This window comes from Stegastes partitus, unplaced genomic scaffold, assembly GCF_000690725.1.
Source record: "Stegastes partitus isolate 25-593 unplaced genomic scaffold, Stegastes_partitus-1.0.2 Scaffold594, whole genome shotgun sequence".
NCBI lineage: Eukaryota > Metazoa > Chordata > Actinopteri > Pomacentridae > Stegastes > Stegastes partitus.
The window spans coordinates 94,217-116,946 of record NW_007578325.1 but is presented as its reverse complement, the minus strand read 5'-3'; the positions used below and the strand labels follow the sequence as shown (position 1 = coordinate 116,946).

The 22,730-nt window shown below is 41.7% G+C and overlaps 1 protein-coding gene across 1 annotated transcript in view; it reads left to right on the top strand.

Annotated features, from left to right (window-relative positions):
* Positions 1 to 22,730, top strand: part of LOC103362694 (protein sidekick-1-like) — a 35,930-nt gene that overhangs the window by 3,500 nt on the left and 9,700 nt on the right. Inside the window, exons 3-10 of the mRNA XM_008289127.1 lie at positions 1,566 to 1,760; positions 8,325 to 8,526; positions 13,027 to 13,130; positions 13,298 to 13,368; positions 14,141 to 14,279; positions 17,229 to 17,285; positions 17,375 to 17,476; positions 19,828 to 19,943. Coding sequence (XP_008287349.1) covers positions 1,566 to 1,760; positions 8,325 to 8,526; positions 13,027 to 13,130; positions 13,298 to 13,368; positions 14,141 to 14,279; positions 17,229 to 17,285; positions 17,375 to 17,476; positions 19,828 to 19,943 — 986 coding nt within the window. The remainder of the gene's footprint in view (positions 1 to 1,565; positions 1,761 to 8,324; positions 8,527 to 13,026; positions 13,131 to 13,297; positions 13,369 to 14,140; positions 14,280 to 17,228; positions 17,286 to 17,374; positions 17,477 to 19,827; positions 19,944 to 22,730) is intronic.

The following is a 22,730-nucleotide window of genomic DNA, read 5'->3' as shown; positions in this document are numbered from 1 at the left end:
ATAAAGTCTAATGTGAATGCAGTACAAAACAATCCATTAAACAATTAAAGGAAAACATGAAATATTAACCAAATTAACTAAGAACGCAAGTGTGGAAAGCGTTTTTTTTTTTTGTTGTCTGTCGTACCTTAGTATACGTCTTTGGGCAGCATTCAGCAAATGGTTGAGAGGAAAAGGACTAACAAGGCTAAAGGATGGGCTTGTATATTTCTCAGAGCCATAGTGGAAAACCATCCATGAATCTTGTCACTAAAAACGTCCTCCAAGATACACAACACGTCACATCAATGTGGCGGAAACTATAGAAAAACACCGTATACACGTGTGCTGTGTAGAAATGAATCATGGGAGATGCAAAGGGAGCAAAGAGAGATTTAGTGTCACAAAACATACTGTGGCAGCCACCTGCTAAGGCAGCCACAGTTTCACTTCGAAGCTTTCGGCTCTGAAGTACCTCGAAGGACAGCGAGTACTAAGACTTTACTGTCATTCAAACTGTTTTTCATTAACATAGACAAGGCCAGTGGAATTTATTGAAAAGCTAAAAGCAAAAAGAAAAGAAAAAAAAACTATATATGCAGTAGATTCACGTTCTCAGTGCAGTGTTCCAGGAAGAAGTGTCCTATACAGCACATGTTAAACCTTAAGGATTAAAGGTGAAGAGGACACAGTCACTTCATGCAACAGAGATTTCACCTCTTGTATCTGACAGCAGTGATGTCCTAATGATATTCAGTGCAGAACGTAATGCCACGCTCTGACCCAATTGTTGAGATGCAAGAGGATTTGTGATCTAGCTGTTATCCAATAATCTTCCACACGCGGCATTCACATTAACATACAATCAGACTATCTGATGAGATTATCACCCACACAACCAGATTAGGTGCCTCTGAGCAGATTATTATCCTGACAGTCTCACTGTGAACTAATCACATCCACACACTTGTGCTTTTCTGTCAGTTTGTGGATGCACGAGAGTGTGCGAGTGTGTGTGTGTGTGTGCGTCTGATGTATAGTACAGTCTTCATAATAAGAGCCTTTGTGAGTGACCAGTGGCCTGTGGAAGGCTCGGATGGGGATCAGTGATTTGAGTGTGCGTGTATGTGTTGAAGGATGTTAGTCTTATTACATGGCCTAGTGCACATGAGACAGAGAAGCAGGCACAAGCCGTGTGCACCGTGGGTCACAGCCAAGGGTACAGAGGAGAGGTTGGATGTTTCTATAATGTCAGTATAGGAGGATGTGACAATGTGCTGGAGTGGAATCGTCTTTGAGAAGCATCGAGAAAAGGAGCTACATGTATGGAAATGTAGTTTCAGGACCTGCAGAAAAGCAGGTTCGTTTGTGAGTTTTATTGTGGAAATGAGGCTGCGTGATGTGGCATTGTGCAACTATGTTTTCAGGGCTTTTCCTGTCTCACGTCGTGCTATCTTTGATTCCTGTGGGCTGTCTGATCCGAAGTAGACCACAAAAACACACAGAAACACGTTCGCACACAAGAATTTCACACAGATTTCAACCACCCTCCCCCTCCTTCTGTCTTCCCTTCTGTCCCTCACTAGGCTACCAGATCTCCTACCGCCTCGACAGCAGGGACCCTCAGCGCTGGACCACAGTGGAGGTGGGCTCCAACGCTCGCCAGTTCACCGTCACAGGACTTGCCGCTGAGCAGAGCTACGTGTTCCGACTCACTGCTCGCACTGCCGTGGGCTGGGGCGAGGAGCAGCAAGCTCTGGTTGTTACCACCGAACGCAGAGGTAAAGGACAGACGCGTTAGCTGTCTTCAGAATCTCATTTGTCTGTCTAATTTTAACCGCCGCTGTTTAACGTAGAAGGAACACAACCTGCATGACCACTCAAGCTGCACCTCAAACATGAGGTGCTGAGAGTAATTCGTGTTCGTCTCCGGTCATTGACTAAACCCCCAAAAACGTATCTCTGCCAAAGTTACATTATTAAAAGTTTCTCTATAAAGATAATCCCTTTAGGCTTTAAAATTGATTAAAAATACCTCTACATCGTCGCTTCTTTGTGAAGATCTAAAAGTTCCCCTTTTCTCTCCATGCAGCCCGTCACTGCTCACTGCAGCTCGACCATCTTCCATACAACTCTGCTCAGACACTGTAAACACACTCTCCACAACATAATGGCAAGTTGTAATATTGGAGAAGTCCAGCTATACATGTTCAGACTGGAAACTAATTATGAAGAAAAATAATGTTACAGAAAGCCCCCCACCTCCCCGCAGGCTGATGGGAATAAGTCCTTAAGTTTGTCATGAATGAAGCATTAGAAGTCTGAATCCGTGTTTCTGAGACTGTCTGTGGAAATACTCATCCATTGTGTTGACTGCTCAACAACTTTGCAACGTGTTAACAAAAAACAGACGGAGATCGTGGGGTTGAGAATCATCTCCACCCTGGATGTAATGACCAAATGTCAAATGCAGCTTTCACAGATGCGGTTCGACTCGAACACCAACGGGCCTTTTTAATGCTGAACGCTCAAAGCAGCAACAGGTGTCGTCAAAAACATCAATGAAGATAGCTGAGTTATCTCCATGACAACTGACCAAACAAATGAAGAGCAGAGTGTTTGTGAAATATTAAAGAGCAAAAAGCTTGTACAAAGCTTGTATCTTCTGAACACACTCAGCAGGAATGTTGAACATGAGTCAGAGGTGGAACAGATTTGAGCGCTTCATCCAGAGGAGGCGGTGGTAGATCACCGCTGCTGGTCTTCAGTTATTCTGTAATGATGGCTGCATTCCACACGTGTCAGTATCAGAGCTTCATATACAGGCTCACTAATAGGACCATCTAGGACTCCTAAATGGGACGGAGTCGTCATGAAGGCTTTTAGTTGTGCCGGTGCTTTTCTTGCCGTGCTGAGTCAAAATGTGCGCGGTGGAAACGACCTACAGGGACTTGATTTTGCTGTGTTTGCAGTGTGTAGCTGATGGTTGCTGATGCTGTTGCTTGTAGCTCGGGAAAGATTTATAAAATTTGCAGCAAGCTGTAAAGATTTCAAATGTGTGTTTTGTATGTGTAGTTATTGGAGAGGTGTAGAATAAAACCTGTTCGTCTCCTGAAGCTGAGAGAGATATAACAAGAACAGTATGATCTAATTCCAAAACAGTGCTAGTAAAGCCAGTAGAACAGGCATTGTCTTCTGTTTTCTATAAAATATTCTCTGCATTGCTGGATAATTCAACACAAATAAAGGGATGTGGGCTCGGAAGCTTTGACCAATGATCAGTAAAATTAACTTTTGTCAGGCAGCCCCACATATCACACCACAGCAAAGCAATAATCTGTAATGCAATTCACTCCGAATTACAGTAATGCACAAGGAAATAAAATGTGTTAAATAAAGCAAATTAAACATGAAGCTCTATGAAGCTTTAAGATGGAGTGACTTAATTAACCTTATAAATATTACCAAAATGTTTAGCATTGAAAAGGACTATTACTGCAGACAGCCATAATGATTTTGTAATTATTTTCCTCTGTGTTTTTCATGTTCAGTTTTAAATACAATAATCCCGCTAAAAGCATCTGGAAAGGTTAGGATTTAACATTTTAAAATGTAATGATCTCTGCAGCCTCACTGTGAGCTGTAATGTGTTGTGAAGTCGTCACACAGATAAAGTCCAGGAAAGAAAAGCAAGCAGAAGACTCAGGCAGGAAGTTATCAGCGCTGCTTCAACAAGTAGTTTGTGGTTGGACATGCAGAGCCCATTGTTACTGGGCACTAAATATTAGCACAAGATAAAAAGTATGACCTTTTCAGTATGTGGGACATTATATATACAGAACGAGATGAAATGACATTTAGAAACACCCGGCAGTAAATGTAGATATTGAAGTTAGCAGGTATTAGGCCTCCTGCAGAGGTATAATGAGAGTCAGGAGTTCAGAAGATGACCTGCAGGTCTGTGTAACAGTAGTCAATTAAAAAGGGAGGGGTGGTTCAGCCAGGTTTTGCGAAAGTATCATGAAAAATTGTAGATTATTACACCAAATCAATTTGTGCCTTTCAGTTTGTGTGTGCCTTCCACTGAACAAGCCGATATGAATAGCCTCGTTCAGCGAGACGGGTTTATTGGCTGTTCTGACCAGCTGCCTCGCAAAACTACTTGCTACGTTCTCACAGCACCACGATCTGTTGTGGGCGGATTGAAAATGTACAGTTAGTAGGTGAGAATGAAAATGACTCTTGAATTCTTTTTTTTTTTTTTTTTTCCCAATGAAGAGAGAGAACAGACCATGAAGTCAGATCTGAACGCCATAAATCTTAGATTCGAAACTCAAAGGAGCTGCTATTGAGCAGCACTCTACAATTATGGTAACTGTGTCCTTTAGAAAAATTGCTGCTAATTTCCCTTTAACATTTCATCTCATTTTAGCAGTCTGTGGCCTCATCACAAAGTATAAACTACAACAAGAGTTTTGCAGCAGACACAGAGCCAGACAGTGAGCGTGACAGTCCGTGCCTGTGGTGAGATGTATGAGGTGTATCAGCGGCTCTACCTCTCCTGCTGTTTTGCCTCTTAAAAACCTGTAACAGATGAAGTATATCCTCTGACAAAAATCTGGCCACTGACGGCCAGAAAGGAAGAACGGATTTTTTTGTGCCGTGATGTGACTTTTAAAGAGGTAAAGTGAGCGAGCGGCGCAGCTCTTTTTTCCTTCAATTCAGAAACAAATATAAAGTGAAGTTTTTGTCCTTCTCACGTTGCAAGGTTCTGATGCTTTTATCTCATCTTGCCTCCACTCTCACCTCTCCGACTTCCTGCTTCAGTCAGTCACTTCCACGTCTTCGGCTGGCGGAGGATTCAGTGTGTCTCATGCTTTCATGTCCCTCCAACGGTTTACAGTTTACATGCGTTTCAACTGATCGCGATCAGGGCGACGTGCAGACTGTGTACGTGGTGCTGGTGTGTGTTTACTCATAGGTTTGGTAATGCAGGTGTTTTTTTGGTTTTTTTTGCTTCATGAAAGATTTTTGACTGAATGATCACAAGAGAAGTTAGCATACCGCAGCAAACTGACAGAAGAAGCAGAGAAACAGATAGCTCACGCTAGGAAGGCAGGAAACAGCAGTAGACAATAATGTAAGCAAGCAGCAGGAAACTGGGTTGTGTGATGTGTTTGTTTAAAAACCAAATGAACCAGCAGTCACTAAACAACAACACGAATGTCTTTAGGAGCATAAAGAGTGTGTCAGGGTAAATATATCTATTTATTTCAATTAGGATTTAATTATTTTTTATATTTAGTGTCTCCACAAAATTTGAGGTTGCAGTTTCCCCCCCTTTTAGTTTCCCTTAAGTTGCTTTAAAGCTGCTGAAATCCTGCTGCTCCTCCCCGACCGACAGTATGAGCTTCTTCCAACTCTTCATTAATATTATATGATTATTACTTTGAGAGACTGAACACTGTTTGGATACACAGCATTAGTTTGTAATGACCGAATGACACTGCTTGTTATGGGGATGAAGTTACAGTTTTAGATTTATCATTTCTATATGCCCTCCTCTCAACTCACTGCAGCTCAGCACACCAGCTCACCAAGACTCTGCTCAGTGGCACGTTGTAATATTAGAGCCATGCATGTTTGTAGTGGAATCTGATTCCGAAGAACAAAAACAACACAGAAAAGCTTCACCCTGCAAACTGACCAGACTTGTTCCTTCAGTTTGTTGTGTATGAAACCCTGGAAGTCGTTGTTTTTTGAGACTGGTGGTGGTGACTGTATATTTAGATGTGTCTTCTAGCATCAAAGAAACATCATGCGGACATGTTGACAAGGCAAAACTTCATTTTCACCAGAGGGATTCTTTAACCCTCTGAACCTAAAAGTCGTTTCTGCATGTTCTTTTTTCTGGTTTTTTTTTTGCTCCTGTCACACTTCCTCACTGCGGGCTCCTTTTTCTGTGCAACAAAAAGTCCTGCACTTCTAAGAAAACAGTGCAACCACGACTAGATGGAGAGAGAACTGTTGTTTTTTCCTAATCTGATTCGTGTGAATAAGTAATTTCTGCGATTTTTAAATAAGCCGTGTAGAATAAAGTGATTTTGATAAAAATGTAAAATGTCAACCTTACATTTGGCCCCTTCCTTACTAGCTGTATGACACCGTTTAACTTTTGAATAAAATCTAATAATGTTTGGAAACACAGCAAAAGTTTTTAATGACCATCTCGCCAATGTGTTACTGCTTGGTATGAGGTTAAACTGTAAGGGTTAAAGGCATCGTGTAAAGCTCTCCTCACTGCTTAACTGTTTTACCTTAAGCTACAAGCCATAAAAGTCAATACTGGAAGTCTATTATACAAATACAGTACATCGATTTATGCTGTTTTCGATGTGCAATAGCTGCAAGCACAAAACTGGCATATCATCACCTTAAAAAGTTGATACAGTGAATGTGTTGGTGCTCTAATTACACATTCAGTGCATATGGAGGAACATTAGCATTTATTTGAGGTGGAGTTTCTGGCCAGCTGATTAATTTAAACCATCAGTCGTTTGAAAATGTATCCTAGAATTCATTATAAGAATCACTTGATAAAAAGACAAGAAGAGAGAAAGATTTAAGTGGCAGATGGTGTTGAAGATTGACCGCTCCTGAGTTAAGAAGAGCAAATTCACCAAAGTGAAACATCACTTTAAAAATGAAGTTACAGTGGTTCTGGTGTCTCTGTAGGCTAACGCATGAATAACTTTGGTAGCACACAGACTTTGATATATGTCATCCCTGATCTCTCTCTCTCCAGCTTTCTGTCAGCAGAGCAGCACCGTGTATGTCTAAAACACTAAAAAGCCCCTATATATATATATATATATATATATGTGTGTGTGTGTGTGTGTGTGTGTGTGTGTGTGTATACATGTGGGTGTGTATATAATAAACTATATTTTAAAATGCGAGAGTTTAATGAATTATTGTAAAAACCTGGAATCATGATGTCAGATACTCTGTTCGCAGCTATCGGATTGTGTAGTGCATTTTAATTGGATCAGATATCATAACATCCGCAGCATCATTATCAGGATTTCTCGAGAATAGAATTCAGTGGTTCTCTGTTCCACTTCAGTAGCATAATGGCCCATTCTTACTGTGAGATAGTCAGAATAGCCTAATAGAGATTTCTTTCTGATGATGCTGAGGAGACCAAGTTAAACCCCTACAAAAAGAAAATTGTCTTTTTGAGCGTGCATGTAGGGGAGTATGCGTGTGAGGCTGTGAGAGGACGCATGCATGCGGTAGAGAGGAATCTCTTACTACAGAGATTTATCTGTGCCAATGTTTGTCTCCGAGAGGAAGGAAACTTCTAAGGTAATGGACAAGACGTAATGTTTAGCTTAATATATGCCACATCTGGTAGCATCCCGGGGTTTCTCTCTTCTGCACCTCACTTCAACCGCACTCTTAGTCCTTTGTGTAACAGTAATATGTAAGAGCTGAAAGGGCAGCGCAATTACGAGTTTATTATCGAAACATGATCTTAACTGTGGGACGGAACAAAAGGAGAACAGACAGGGAGACACAGATGGTATCAGAAAAACAAAAGAGGATAGAGAATAGGCAAATTTTGAAGGCAATGAAGAATAGGGGTGTGAAGGAAGGAGACAAACACATTTGACTCAAATTACTTGTGATAAGGATGAATGAAGGAAGCCAAGCCTGTGTTGTCGTCAGTGTGTGTGTGTGTGTGTGCGTGGTTGTGTATGTTTGAGAAAATAAGTGCAGATTAATTAAACTTCAGAGAGAATCGATAGTGCTTTTATTTCTAGACCTAATCGATAACCTGATGCCCCTGAAATTAGACGGTTATGCCCCCAGCCGTGTGTTTTTGTTTGTGTACGAGCACATGTGTGTACACGCGTCGACTAATCACACAGCTGTGAACACAGTTGTACAAAGATACTGACTCCCAGAGCCATCTTTCATCTTGTAATTGAATAGCAAAAACACAGACCAATACACGCACACACGCAATCTGTTGAGAAATAGCTTCTTTGATGCTGCAGTAGTTAGATGTCTTGTTTCATTTAAGCCTGTGAATGCATTGCAAACTCTCACACTGATGCATATGTGGCATAAATGCAGCCTGCCCGTGTCCCATCTTACTTGGTATTTGCAGTGTATATTTAAGAATATCAGCCAAAGTGTTTTTAATTTCTGGCCCTGTTTTTGCTCTTCCTCTTCAATTCCCCTGTTCTCATCCTTGTCACATCATTTATTCTACTCTCTCTCCCTCCCTCTCTCATGTTTTTCCCTTGCTTCTCCCAACCTCTTTACCACTTCCACAGAGCGTCCCCAGCCACCCAGGAAGCTGTCTGTTCCACAGGATGAAGTTGAAGCCCGCCGACTCCGCCTCCACTGGGTGAACGGCGGCTCAGGCTCCTCTCCGCTGAGGTACTTCACTCTGCAGGTCAAGGAGCTGCCTAGCGGGGACTGGAGCACACACACAGCTGACGTCCCACACAACGTGACCACATGGACCGTTGACAGGTACACACACGGGCGTACATGTGATATTGATGGTGTAGCGAATACATCAAGCCTCGAATGTGTGTAGGAGCGTGTGCTGAACTGTAGAAAGAGCAACACTTGCCTAATATTGTGTAATTCCCCTTCACACTACCGAAATAGTCCTGACCGATCGGAGCATGGATATTGTGTTCTTGTGGGGTTTGGCACTGGGTCATGACAATGGATTGTTCTGCATCGTTCAGATTGAGATCTGGGGAGTTTGGAGGCCGACTCTATGCCTTGGGCTCTTTAGTGTGTTCCTTAAGCTGGTCCTGAGCAGTTCTTGGCGTGTGGTAGAGGTTGGGAGTGCTGTTGGCATGTGGGGGTGTTGTTGGTCGACAACAGTGTTTAGGTGGGTGGTACATGTCAAAGTAACATCCACATAAATACCACAAATCAAGGTTTCCCAGCTGAGCATTGCAGTATTTATTCGTTTCACCTGTCATTGGTTTGGATGTTGAGGATGATTGGTTTATAGTCTTTTTTCTCTTTTAAAAAACTACAACACAAGGGCTAAAGTAAAAGGAGAGATTTGCTGTAACCTAAACTACAAATGGTCAGCATCACTGCCTACAAAAGCCACGGTGCAATGTCTCTTATCCAGTGAAAGTGAAAGTCAATGCTGGTAAAACGATGTGATTGATCTTTGCAAATAAGAGAAGAAATATAACAGCTTCTTTTTTGGAAGAAGAACCAAAATCCAGGTGACAGAACAGACCCAATCATAGGTGCCATTAAGTCATTTTTCACTTTCACACATTTTCACATTCACCCAGCAATAAGGAGAGCAGCATGCTGCAACAGGCTGAGCTGGACAAACACAGCAGAATACAGAAGAAAATGGGTTCAATTTTGATCTATGAAACTATTAAAACAAGCCTGGATCCGCCTCGATACCAAGCCTGAGGATGATCTTGGGACATCCCTGTTCTCATTAAAAAATAACTGAGCTTGAAATAGTAACATTAAAACGTTAACTTGTTGCTTGTGTCTGCCTAACACCACTAAGGGAAAGGCCTCCACTGCAGACTACATATGTGACCCATCTGCACGGAATCAGTCACACTGCACCCTGGACTGTATTCGAGAATTACGTTAGCACATGATAAAATATTGATTTTGGGTTTATTACTTAGATCAGTCCATTTAGTTCAAGGGTGGGCAATCCTGGTCCTCGAGGGACATGGTCCTGCATGTTTTAGATGTTTCCCTCTTCCAACACACCTGATTCAAATGATCAGCTCATCATCAAGCTCTGCAGAAGCCTGATAACGATCTTGATCATTTGAATCAGGTGTGTTGGAAGAGGGAAACATCTAAAAGGGGATTGCCCACCCCTGATTTAGTTGTTTTCTACATATAGGTAGCATATAATATTACAGAGCGTAATAATGTGATGTTCCATATCGCTGTCAAAATACTGTCAGGCACAATGCAACTGACTTCATGCAGATGGGTCACATGTGTGCTTTGTGAAAAGGGAAAGTTTGATAGGCATAGCAACAGTATCTAAGGGGGAGGCAGGGGCTACCTAAAGTCAAGACGGTCACCTCAAACCTGAAGAAAGCAAGAACAAAAACTGCAGTTGTTCACCTCCTTGCAGAACCCTAACATGGATAATTTGGTGAACATGACATGTCGGACTTGAATTAGTTAAAGCAATCTGTAACAACCTTGTGACGTTTATGCATCCCCGGGGAGCAGAGTGGACAGGAAGAGGAAGATGCTGTGAATTTAAAGCAAGCAACAGAGAATTAGAATACAGAAGAAAACGCTGTATTTATTTAAAACGTAAAGCACATAAACGGTTTGTTGCAACTAAAAACATACGCCACAAAAATGGAGAGTGGAGTAATCATAACTACTGCACAAATAGAGGGAGGGTCTTAGTCACCTAATCATACAGACATAGCACGGACTGCTCTGTCTTTCTCTTACTGCCTTTATTTTTATTTTTATCTATTTGTCTCTGCCTTTAAGCACTTGAGTTTCTGTGTGCCGTTTGTCCGTCCTCTGCCCTCACAGCAGTTTCTACCTTTTCATGCGTCATCCGTCTGCTTGTCACCGCCTCCCTTCTTCCATTCATCCATCACCAGGAAATGCTTTCAAAACCCATTAGGCATATATTTTTTACTAAAGCATCATCCGTACCAATCCTGTAGAAAAGGCTTTATTGCATGGCTTCCTTTTCCTCTTGCTTTTTCCCTCCTTCCTGTGCCTCTAGTGTTGCTGTCATCATGACAGCGGGTGATAGTGGTCAGACTGGATGGCTACTCCAGCTTCCCTGACAGCCGGAGTATGACTACGGACTATGATGGACTACGACTATGATGCTGCTTTACTAGTATACAGCGTGTGTTCCCGCCTGCTTCTCCACTGTTTGTGCGTGCTCCTTTGCGAGCCATCACAGGGCTATTTGAGATGCTGAAGAGGGTTCTCTCAGTGTGTCTGCATCAGTCTGTTTCAACCTGCCTCGGGGAGAGTCTATCTGCCATGTTGGTGGTGCTGCTGTTGTTGTTTTGATGCCGTTTTCCAGCTCATTCTATCGCTGAATGCTCTCATTACTGCGCCGGATGGAGGAATTAGCTTACATCTCCGCATGCTCACACCCATACTGACTTGTTATCTATCCTTAATTGTTGTTTTCCACCGAGACATCTTTGGAACCAAAATATCGAGGTCCCCGGGCTGATGCGCAGACACACTTATACACTACACACACACACACTTTGAAACACTGTCCTTAACATCCTCCCAGTGTTGCTGGTCCCCCACCACGTTTGAGCTTGGTGCCTTTGATGTTCTATTCCTACGATACCCACAACCCCATAGGGCCTTTTCTTGTCCCTTATTGGGCCCAGCTCATTATTATACAAAAAGACACTTGAGTAGCTCTCCTGTCACCTGCCGAATTTCTAACTGGTGCTCTGCAGTCTCCTGAGCACTCTGTAAATACAGTCTGGAGAAAGATCTCGCAGGTAGACGTTTGAGCAGACGGGGAGTGAGTCCTTGATAGAAATTATTAAAATTGCTCCTATTTGACTCTTGTTAATAATAGGTGGGATCAATTAAAAATGGAGAAGGATGTGTTTTGCACCACCTGTCGTTTTTAAATTTGAATTCGTCCCCGCAGTGCGGAGTAGAGGGTACGTTTAAGGTATTTGCATGCTATAGGGCAGAGATTTGCTCAGCTCGTCCCTGCCAATGTGTGCGTGTTCTCTGGTCTGATAGTAAGTGGCTCTGGAGTAAAGTGCTTTCAAAATGACTGATGTAAATTGTTATTCCGTGCTTATTAATGCATTCACCTTGCACAGAGGAGAAATGCAGATGTTGCGGTAGTATGGCAATAAAAACACCTTGGCGGTGAAGACAATTAGGAAAGGTGTAAGATAATTATTATTCAAGTTCCCGTCTGCCCCGCCAAGGCCACTGAAAGAGCAAAACAATGTCTGAGAGATGGGGAGAAGGTAGTTTTGGGTGAAAGTTACTCCCAAAGTGTAAAGTCGTGCTAAAGTGGAGCTTCAGACCAGCTGCGGTTCTGTAAAGCAGCGATTTTAATAGGAGGGTCTGTGTACTCTCTGGATCTTGGATAGAACAAATGCCGTTTTCGTGTGTTTTTGTGGTAGAATAAGCAAAGTTGATGTAAACAATGCCGTCAAAACCTTCAAAAGGCTTTACAAATGCTTTACGAGGAAGGAAATTACTTTGAATGGTCTTACAGATACACATAATGCTCTTTAGTGAGAAACCTTGAGTGGAAAATTACAGCAGTGCCTAAGCTACTTCAAAGCTCTGGCATTGCTGTAATTACATTCTCATAAAATAACTGCTTTGTGAACTAATTTCAGCTTTCATCAGTATACAGCTATCTCACCTTGGCTACTATACTAATCAAACCGAACTTTGTGCGTCTAGCAGATTAATACGTCTCAAAGTGACTGACAAGCTAATAGTAAGAAGGTCCAAATATAAACTGTAAAGCAATCAGAGATTAAAGCACAGGGTCGTTGCTAAGGGGAGTTATTAAGGCACAGCACTCACAAATGGCACATCTTTTAAGTAAAAAGAAAAGAATGAGACTTGGATTAACAGCGCATCCACTGCGCTTGTAAGAAGTTATTACTGGCCACGTTTGATCAATACACATGAGGCAGAGCAGGTCCTGAGGAGATTCTACACTGAGACATGCTACACTGGGCTTGGTAGCAGCATGTCCAGTCATCTGGTTACAGTTTTACATGAGAGAATTTCATAGAGGTGTTAAGTGCTTGGTGTAAAACAATCAGTGTAACTGCACTGCTGAGGTTTTATTTATTAAATGACACATACAATCTTTCAGACTGGTTAATCACATCAACCTGCCTTTTTTGTTGTTGTTGTTGTTGATTTGGCTCAAAGAAATCCTTGAAAAGAAACTGGATTTTTTTCCTGATTAACACCTTCATGAATGCTTACCTGTGTGTATTTTTGTGTTTATAGCCTAAAGCCCTTCACATCCTACAAATTTCGGATGTTGGCCACCAATGATGTGGGAGACAGTGTCCTCAGCAGAGAGACGGACGCTGCTACAACTCTGCAGGATGGTGAGAAACTGGGATGCAGACGCAACACGGGAGGGAAAGGAGGGGTTAGATAGGGGAGTATGTGGATTTCACAAACGTGATGTTGTAGAATGTCCAAGTGAGGGGGGGTAGACAATCTGTCAGTCTGTTTGTACGTCTTTTTCACTCTTCCTGTGTTTACTTTCCAGTGCCTGATGAGCCTCCAGTGATTCTCACAGTGAAGCCAACAACTACTACCTCAGTGCTGGTGCAGTGGAAGGTATTTTCAGACTTCTAACACACCAACAACAACGAGAAACCTACACACAAAAAAAAAAAACATGTAGTAGAAGTTCAGGTTAATTATTTATTTTGAGAATAAAACCCCTACGGACTTTGTGTGTATATGCGTGTATTTGTACAGCATGTGCGTCTGTCGATGTAATTATCATTATTTACAGAAGTAGGAAAGGTCAGAGGGCAGCAGAGGTCGATGGTAGTATGGTGGGGAGCAGGAAGACAGAGGTGTGTTTGGGATAAATGGTTAACTCTTAATGAGTGTGTACCAGCAGTAGAGATGTTGTAGGGCAAGACGATGCCTCAACAATCAGTAATGTCCAACAACAGAGCAGAAAAGAGAGAAAGAGAAGTAATGAAAGAGTAAATACCTTCTGGCTACTTCACTGCTTGTCACTCTTACTCTTCTGTCTGGAAATGTCTTCTCTCATCCTTGTAGCCTTACGTCAAAGGAGATGGGGCAATAAAAAAACAAATTCACCAGCATATTTCATCACCCTTTACAAGAGTGCCAGACCTACTGAAGCATCACTTTGCCTGTGCAAGTTACAGCCAGACCAATCCACCAGCCCTTTAAAGTGGACTCTGCTGATAAAATACTGCTCAAATGCTGCCCTGTCCTGCCTGTCACCTCACTACACCAAGAAAATGAAAATGAGCTCAGTGCAGAATCCTCAGAAGCTGGGAATTTCCTTTTTGAGAGACGGATCGTTTTTTTTACATGTGCGTGTGTGTGTTTGTTTCCATGTTTCCAGCGTCCCAGTGACGACAGCGTTAATGGGGTTCTGACTGGATACCGGCTATATTATAGAGAGCTCCCAATGAACATCTCCACTCTGACATCAGCAGACATCCAGACAACCAAAAACAACACCACAAGTGCCCTCATCACAAGTAAGTAGCTCTGTGACTAATGGAACCAACCACTCAGTGAGCCCCACTTCCTTAGATATGGTTGCCATGTCTGTAAAGCTCTCAGTTTGCAGAGGAAGATAGAAAGCTAAGATCCATCCATCCATTATCTATGCACCGCTTCATCCTCACTAGGGTCATGGGGGGCTGGAGCCTATCCCAGCCGAGTGTGGCGAAGGCAGACAGGCCACCAGTCTATCACAGGGCTACACTTAGAGACAGACAACCAAGTACACTCACATTCACACCTACGGACAGTTTAAAATCACCAGGTACCCTCAGCATGTTTTTGGTTTGTGGGAGGAAGCCAGAGAACCCAGAGAGAACCCACGCTGCACGGGGAGAACATTTAAACTCCACACAGAAAGATCCCGGGTGTCCTCACTGGGACATGAACCGGGATCTTCTAGCTGTGAGGCGACAGTGCTCGCCACCGAGCCACCATGCAGCTTAAAATGATGATGCAATGATTATATTTGCAGGGCTAGTCTATAAAACTATTATATTAGAATTTCTTCATGGAGACAGAGACAGAAACTGCAGGGAGAAAGAGACTACGACGTCTAACAAAGGTCCAGCTCAGGATGTGGCAACTACGTGGTTACCATGAAGTCCTTCCTGAAATTCTTGGGTTTTGTATTTCAGACAGGGATAGACAAAAGAAGGCTTTTAATTTCTGGCCAACAGTCTTGAATTTTGATGACAGATTATCAGATACAGCTCGCTAACGAATTAAGCTAACGTTAGCTCCATGAATTGGTTGAAAATGCATTCCTTAGATGACTTTTTCATGCTCCAAGGTGACACGTGTTGTAACAACAACCCTGTAAGAAGGCATTTGACTGATTCATGCTAGGGCTGCACTGTGGCAGTCACATCACAGGATGTGTGATGTGAAGTAAGACAAATGAACACAAACACATTGTGCTGCAATTTTTTGCCACTTGATACAAAAGAACAGTTGCACAGTACTCATTTTCTGTGACTAATCCATAGGAGAAGTTTCTTTTATTACACAGTTTACTCCAATTTAAGGGTTCTTGAATACACTGACTTCTTTTTTGTTTTTTGTTTTTTTACTTTATTTACAAGGCACAGTTTGTTGACGTGTAGGTTTCACAGACAGGAGAGAAACACTGAAATAAAACGGTTGGTTGCAAAAGGAAATGCAGTGTCAGCTGTATGGAAATATTTCAGCTACAGAAAGGATGATGTTGACCAAAAACAGACAGTCTGTCGGCAGCGTCTGTGACCATTTAAATCAGCACGGCAGAGCTCTGTATGATGAGCGCAAAGCCAGATCTGAATGCCATCCAAATCAAAAAAAAAAAACGTTGGGATGCCTTTGCCACTGTTACACCTCTTGAGAAATGTTACAAGGGGTTTGCACTAAAAAACTCATTTTTAGCGTCTTTTATATTTAAATTATTTTTTAGTTTCTGTACAGATGCATTTCCCTACAGATCCCCCAGTCATTCTTAGTCTTCCCACACAGAGCTATTCAGTCAGCCGGTGAGAAGTCCTGTATGTTTTTCATATGATAATGTCAGTGTTTTTTTCTAGTATCATGCTGTACATGACATATTGCTAAACATTGAGGCCTAACCTTGTGGACATAGTCATGGAACAATAAAGACGCATGCTTCTTGTGGTACAGAGTGGAACCTGTTTTTAAAAACATGATCAAAAATATGATAAAGATCTATTATTACCTAGGGTATTGTGTTGTTTTGTTTTGGGGTTTTTTTGCTTGTTTTTTTTTTTGTTTGTTTTGTTTTGTTTTTGAAAATTAAAAATTATAAGGCTTTCCAGTGAATCAGGGATCGGGATGATCGGCTAATTTAATGCTGTCTTGAGACACATTTGCTGAGGTTGCTGAAGTGTAAACTCCGCCACATCCAGCAGAGAGTAGGACAGGGCTGCTAATGTTATCCTACACTCTTTTCACACAATATTGAAACTTTGCACCTCCAAACTGTTTAAATGCTGAGTATTGATCTCACTACAGCCCGTAGACACTGGTTCAACATGCAGAGACATCCACAACTTGACAGGCGTGCTGCCGCTCGTTACGGTTGTTAAACCGTAATGGAGAAGTTTAGTGATCGATTCATTGTTGTAGAATGTTCAGTGTTTTTTTCCTCAGTCACCGAAGAACAATCCACGTATTGTCCCCTTTGCACATTGTAACAAACGCAGCAGATGACGGAGCCCTTTCATTTTCAGGCGTCACACAAGCATCAAATAGTGAATTCATAATACAGGTCACCTGCTTTTCAAGGCTGGCTGTAGGTTTTTAACTGCTTCACTAAAATCCTTGATTTAAAAAAATAGAATAAAGTGAATAATAGGGCCTGCAATTTGTGAAAACACAAAGTCAGCAATAATAGGGAGGATTAAAGAGATCTTTTTAAATTGTTAATACTGCCATGCAAGGCTGGCATTTTCCAATTCCATTTTGCAGCATTTCTGAAAAGATTATATTCAGAGGTTATAAACGTTCAAGAGAAATAAGAAGAAAGAAGAAAACGAAGAAGAAAAAATCATTTTCAGATGCGTTCTACAATCAAAGCTGGGACCAGGAATGAAATGTGTAGTCATGAGGAGACACAGACGATACGACCCTCACCAGACAGTTGTTTTCTTATGAGGCCGCCTTATTACATTGTAACTTTGCAATAATAAAATATTATTATGCACTGTACAGACTCAGGTGCTTTATAGTCAACAGAGTATCTGCTGGGCGACATTGGCAGATGGTCAGTTTTCTGTCCACCCAAAGTCCAATAAGTCTGACCGGCATATTGAAACATAAAAGTCTTTCCCTCTTAAAGACATTGATTTTATTGAATGGCATTATAATTGCACAATTTATTGCTGAACTTGAACCATTTATTGATTTACTTTCCATCTATTTTATCTCTCCCAAAGCCAAGAGCACCTTCAAGACAGTCAGCAGTGCCTCGCTCACAGAGTTTGAATTGACACGTAAGTAATTTATGACCACAGTGGAAGGTAGTTGCAACATCAACCGGCACGTTATACAGATATTTATACGTTTTATTGTGTCTTTGCAGAGCTAAAGAAGTTCCAACGCTATCAGATTGTCATGACAAGCTACAATATCATCGGAGAGAGTCCACCCTCCACTCCAGTTGAGGTGTCTGTTGGAGAGGCAGGTAGGTGAACGGAGGAACTCTTTGGTCTAGATATCCACATCTGATCTACACGTGTTGTTTCTTAATATGTGCACTTGTGGGATTTTATGCCAGAAAAGTTTGTTTAAAGAGCAACTTGCAGGTTAGCAGCCCCTGTGAATTCACCTGCAGGAGAATGAAGCAGAAGAGAAAAAAATGGAAAAACATATGTGCATATACGCTGTTATCAGACATTCTGTTTCATCACAGTACCATAAAGTTTGCATATCAGGGCATAGCTGTTGCCGGTTTAGTGCTGCAGTATTGATACTTGTTGTTAACAGAAACTGATGCGCAAAGATCATCTGATATCGTATCCCGCTTGTCTCACATAAATCGACGCTACATTTATTGGAACCACATAAGAGAGGAAGACACAGAAAGGTGGGAGAGAGCTGACTTCTTTAGAAGTTTGCAAACATAAAAGTGCACAGTTTGTGTTTTTTATCAAGCCCGATCTCGCACAGATTCTTACTCCCACCGGCACCAGAACCAGAAGCTGCTGCTGCTGCTGCTGCTGCTGCTGCTGCTGGTGGAACTGACGCTTTTGTGTACCAGCTTTCAGTCTTACACATCCTGCCTTAGACACCTCACTCAGAGCACCATCGTATCTCCAGAAACATAATCCTCCCGTCTAAAATGAGCCCGGCACTCAATCGTGTTGTTTGTTACAGATGCAGCAGTGAAGTCTCTTCACCTGCACAAAGCTGGCCCAGGCACTAAAGTAGCTCCACAGTTTGAAGAAGCGTGGACTCGATGTCCAGGCTGCGCTTTGTGAGACCTGCACACATTATTTAACCATAATGGAAACTTGTGAAATGCAAAGTAATTAGCAAAAAAAAAAGACCAGCTCTCTAAATCACAGCTGCTCAGACTCACTACCACCTACAACTGCACAGCATGCTGAAGCAGAGACAACATATTGTGACCTGTTGTGGAAAATTGTTTTTCAATTTCTGCCTTCATGTCTCATAAAATCGTGCATTAACTTTTCAAACAATAATTTCCGAGAATATCGTTATGAATTTACCCCCCAAAAAAATCAACCTGCAAGTTGCTCTTTAAATTTGGTTGTCGATCGTCTTCTTTTTTTCCTCTTCATGAAACATCTCATTAAGGGCAGTTTTGGGGCATGAGAGCACATTCTTAACTCTGGAAGTCATAGTTTAAGAAAAAAAAACAATCCCAGCTCAAAGTTTACTTCCTAGCTGTTTAAGAAGCTCACAATGCATTTATTGCAATCTTCAACAGCATCAGCACTTCAGAAATAGTTTTGCTTTTAACTCCGTAGCTGTTATGATTTCATCCAGAGCATTCCATTTGCTTTTACAGATTGTGTGGTGTGGGTAAAAGCTCTTGAAAAAACTTGTGAGTGGCTCTTGAGTTGGGCTGCTTTTGTCCAAAACTGCTTTGTGTCTCTGTTTTGTCTGCTTTCTGTCAGTCTTGTCCTGTTCTGTGCTTTGTCTCATTTGCTTGTCTTTGACTCCTGCTATTACCCCTTGAGTGACATTGTCTTTGAGGGGCTCAGTGGTGGTCTCTAATTAAAAGTGCGCACGTGTGTTTGTACCTGAATGTGTGTGTGTGTGTGTATGTGCGTGTGTGTATGTGTCCATGCCTGCACATTCATGTTCACACGTCTGAAATCCTGCACAAGGTCAACTATTTTATGGTGATGGCCCAGCCCCTGTTTAACTTTCACTGGAGAGTCAAACTCTGGATCCAGTAGACAGACAGGAGAGTAAATACACATCCCTCTCTCTCTCTTACGCTCTCACTCTCGCTCTTTCTCTCTCACACACACGTACACAAGAGTACACACAAAAGCAACAACAGCAAGAAAACACACAAACAAGAGTGCAGGTGAACAAATTCACATAGTATGATAGTAGCACCCACACATCTTTGCAATTTCTCTCACAATCTCACACTCCTTCCTTCAGACTACGGTTGCATTCATATTCAAGGGGTGTGTGTAGTGCGCGTATGTGTGTGTTTGTAGAGTTTAGCAGGCAATACATATCACATGCAGAGGAGTAAGAGGTGAGGATAAGCAAGCGGAGCAGGAGGGGGAGGCAGAAAAGGCTAGAGGGGGATGATGAAATGGGGTGATATGGCCTTTTCTCTAGCCTCAGGTGCACGCTGCTGAGTGTTCATGCATATGTGTGGTACAGTGGAGTAACAAGGTACTGCCTTAGGCCCATTCTAATTGGAAGGGTAGAACATATCTTCCCTACTTCCCACTCTAACACCCAGCTGCGCACACACACACACGCATACGCTCACGCTAACACTCACACTAACACCCTAACAAAAAAAAATATCTCCTTCTGCAGCTCCATCAGTGGCTCCTCAGTCTATCAGAGTGTCAGCTGCGTCTCCCTCCACCCTGGAAGTGACCTGGGACATACCCCCTCTGGAGACCCAGAATGGACTCATCCAAGGATACAAGGTGACTCATATAAAACAAACGCGAAATATATTTATACACACACACACAGGATATCTACGTGGCCGCTACAGCACTTTCTCTGTATTTTAAACATCTCTCCTCTCGTCTTGGAGGGGTTTTGCTCTGCTGCGTCTTCAAGTGTCCTATAGACACAAGAGAGAGAGAGAATTAAGTTAGAGGAAGAATCTGAATATCCTTTAATGGTTTCAATATCACTCCTCTGCCTGCCTCTCCCCCACAACTCCCCTGTCCCACCCCCTCACTCTTAGTACTTCAAACACAAGGTTATCTGTCCTGCTTTAGACACATTGATTTCTGCCAGAGTAGAGGGAGGAATGGAGAAGAAAGAAGGGAATGTAATATTTACAGAGTGAAGGAATGAGACGAGGAAGTGATCCCCATAGAATCCTGATTAGAGAAGATCGAGGGAATATGTTTAAACTACCAGAGATGGGTGGACACGGGGAGGGGAGCGCGAGGCAGTGGGGTTAAGGAGATTAAGATAAGAGAAAAAGAGCAAAGAAAGAATGTTTAATGAATTTATAGGTTCTGACTTCCCCTAACACTCCTACTCTGTCAGATGAATGTAGCGCAGGCAGCAGGTAGGACTGAAGGTAAACTTGATTGCAGGAGTATTTTTCAACAGCTGAAGTTTACTGAAATGCCCTGGAGGCCTTGTTAAACACACTGAACATGATGGGTGAGGGGTAACACGCAAAACCCAACTGTGCCATACCTGTCAAGAGGAATTTCCCACACACACCAGATACAAAAGGTTGCACTTTATAAAATGTTAATCTGGACAGCAACAACAAATCCTTACGTATGACTCAGATGTTCACATTTTGATTTCAACACCTTACAACTGCAGATGTCCACTGATTGTTTTCCAAAGATAATTATCAACTTGTAACATCCATCATGCTGCTCCTGCAAAAAAAAAAATAAAAATAGGTCAGTCACTTGTAATAGAAGAGCTACAGAAACCAACAAAAGCCTGAAAATGATAAAATGTCTCCTCTTGTTCCAAACAAATATCCATCCTGTGTTTCAAGACTAAATATCCTAAATCAACTCTTCAACAAAAGAAAGACAAAATCCGTTTAAGTCTCTTGATCTTATCAAAGATTATCATGATCATGTTCATCCATGACAGTTTCAAATTGTTTTTTTTTTTTTTTGAGTAATCCTGGGAGTCTCACACTCTGAATACAAACTAGATCCACTAAACAACAGTGGAGTGGATTACAAAATAACCTGGACTGCTTACTATGCCATTAGAATAAAGTATCACAAGAGATATTACCTATTTTCTGAAATACAAAATTCCAAATGAAAATACCCCCTTTATTCAGAGGCTAATACCTTTTAATTTTAAATTAAGAATATGGATGAATTATTCTGTGCCTCATTATTGTAAGAGGTTGTGGAAGGACAGACATGGGATAATGCTGCCCTCAAGTGCTACCCAGAAGCTGCTACTTCCAAGTTTGGAAGTTGTAAATATAGATTATAATGCTCTGTAGTGCTGTCTGTTAGGAATAATAACTAAATGGACCTCTTTGCGTAGCTCTTGGCTGTTGTTTTACTTTTTGAACCGAACTGCACGCAGACAGTTTATGCTGCAGGAAACACTGAATACTGCATTTTGAATTTCCAAAATTCATACACATCCACATAGTTCATCTTTGCCTTTAGTTGTTGCCACAAATTTGAATATGAGAACTCTTTCTTAAACTGCATGCTAATATTATTGTTAATCATAGTAGTAGCAACCGTTTAAAATGTTTTTGCCATCTTGTGCATCATTTATTATCATCTGTCACGATGCCATCATGCAGTCATTGCAGGAAAATTAAATGGCAGCATTGTATTACTTCATGACACTGATACATCAAATCTGTTATATCAGAACAATAACTGACACTTTCTCACTTTGTATGCATCTTAACAGTCCACCTCTGTTCACTGCAGATCGACCGACACACAGAAAACTGCCAGCAGATCAGTCCGTCTGAGCTTATAAAGGCCACAGTTTCATGATCTGATTACAGATTGAATGAACTGGGGAACCATATACTGAATGATTAGATACCCAGGTGGCTGATTGTCACTGAATGCTTGCGAGGGAAAACGTCTGTGTGCTGCACTTGCACAGGTTCATATCTACAATATACTCTGCTCCGACACATATTTGGTTTTCTGTGAGTGTTCCGTTTAACGTCGAAACATCTAAAATAAGATGTAGAAGCTGTTTGGGGTTTTTCTCACTTTAAAAGCTCTTGCATTTGAAAGATGCTTCTTTTTTGTTCATTTCTGAATCACCTATAACCTTGCTGTTAGTGTCAAAAGAATAAAAGTGTGGTCTAAAGAGTGATACGGTCGATATGCACCTGTCCGGTATCATTATGAGCAGAAGGCAAGCTGTTGTAAAGCATCAAATAGTCCTTGTTACCTGATATGCTTTTAAATAGGCCGTTTACTGGCAGGAAGATGTGAGGTTTATTGTTAATTAAAAAATATCACCTTGACTACGATACTGAAGACATTGGTTTCTTATAAAATAGTTTATTTTGCAAAGTCAGTTAAGTGACACATTTCTCAGGTCACCATGGTTGCATTAACATTTTGGCGTCATTAAGTTGTGATGTTCACACGCTGTAAGCTTCAGACTGCAAGGTCTTACGATTAATATTGATCTCATCATGCAGGCCACAATAATAAGGCAACCTTTGTTCTGCTTCGTCTTATGGGGATCAACCGAAGCAGCCCATGTGTCTTCATTAC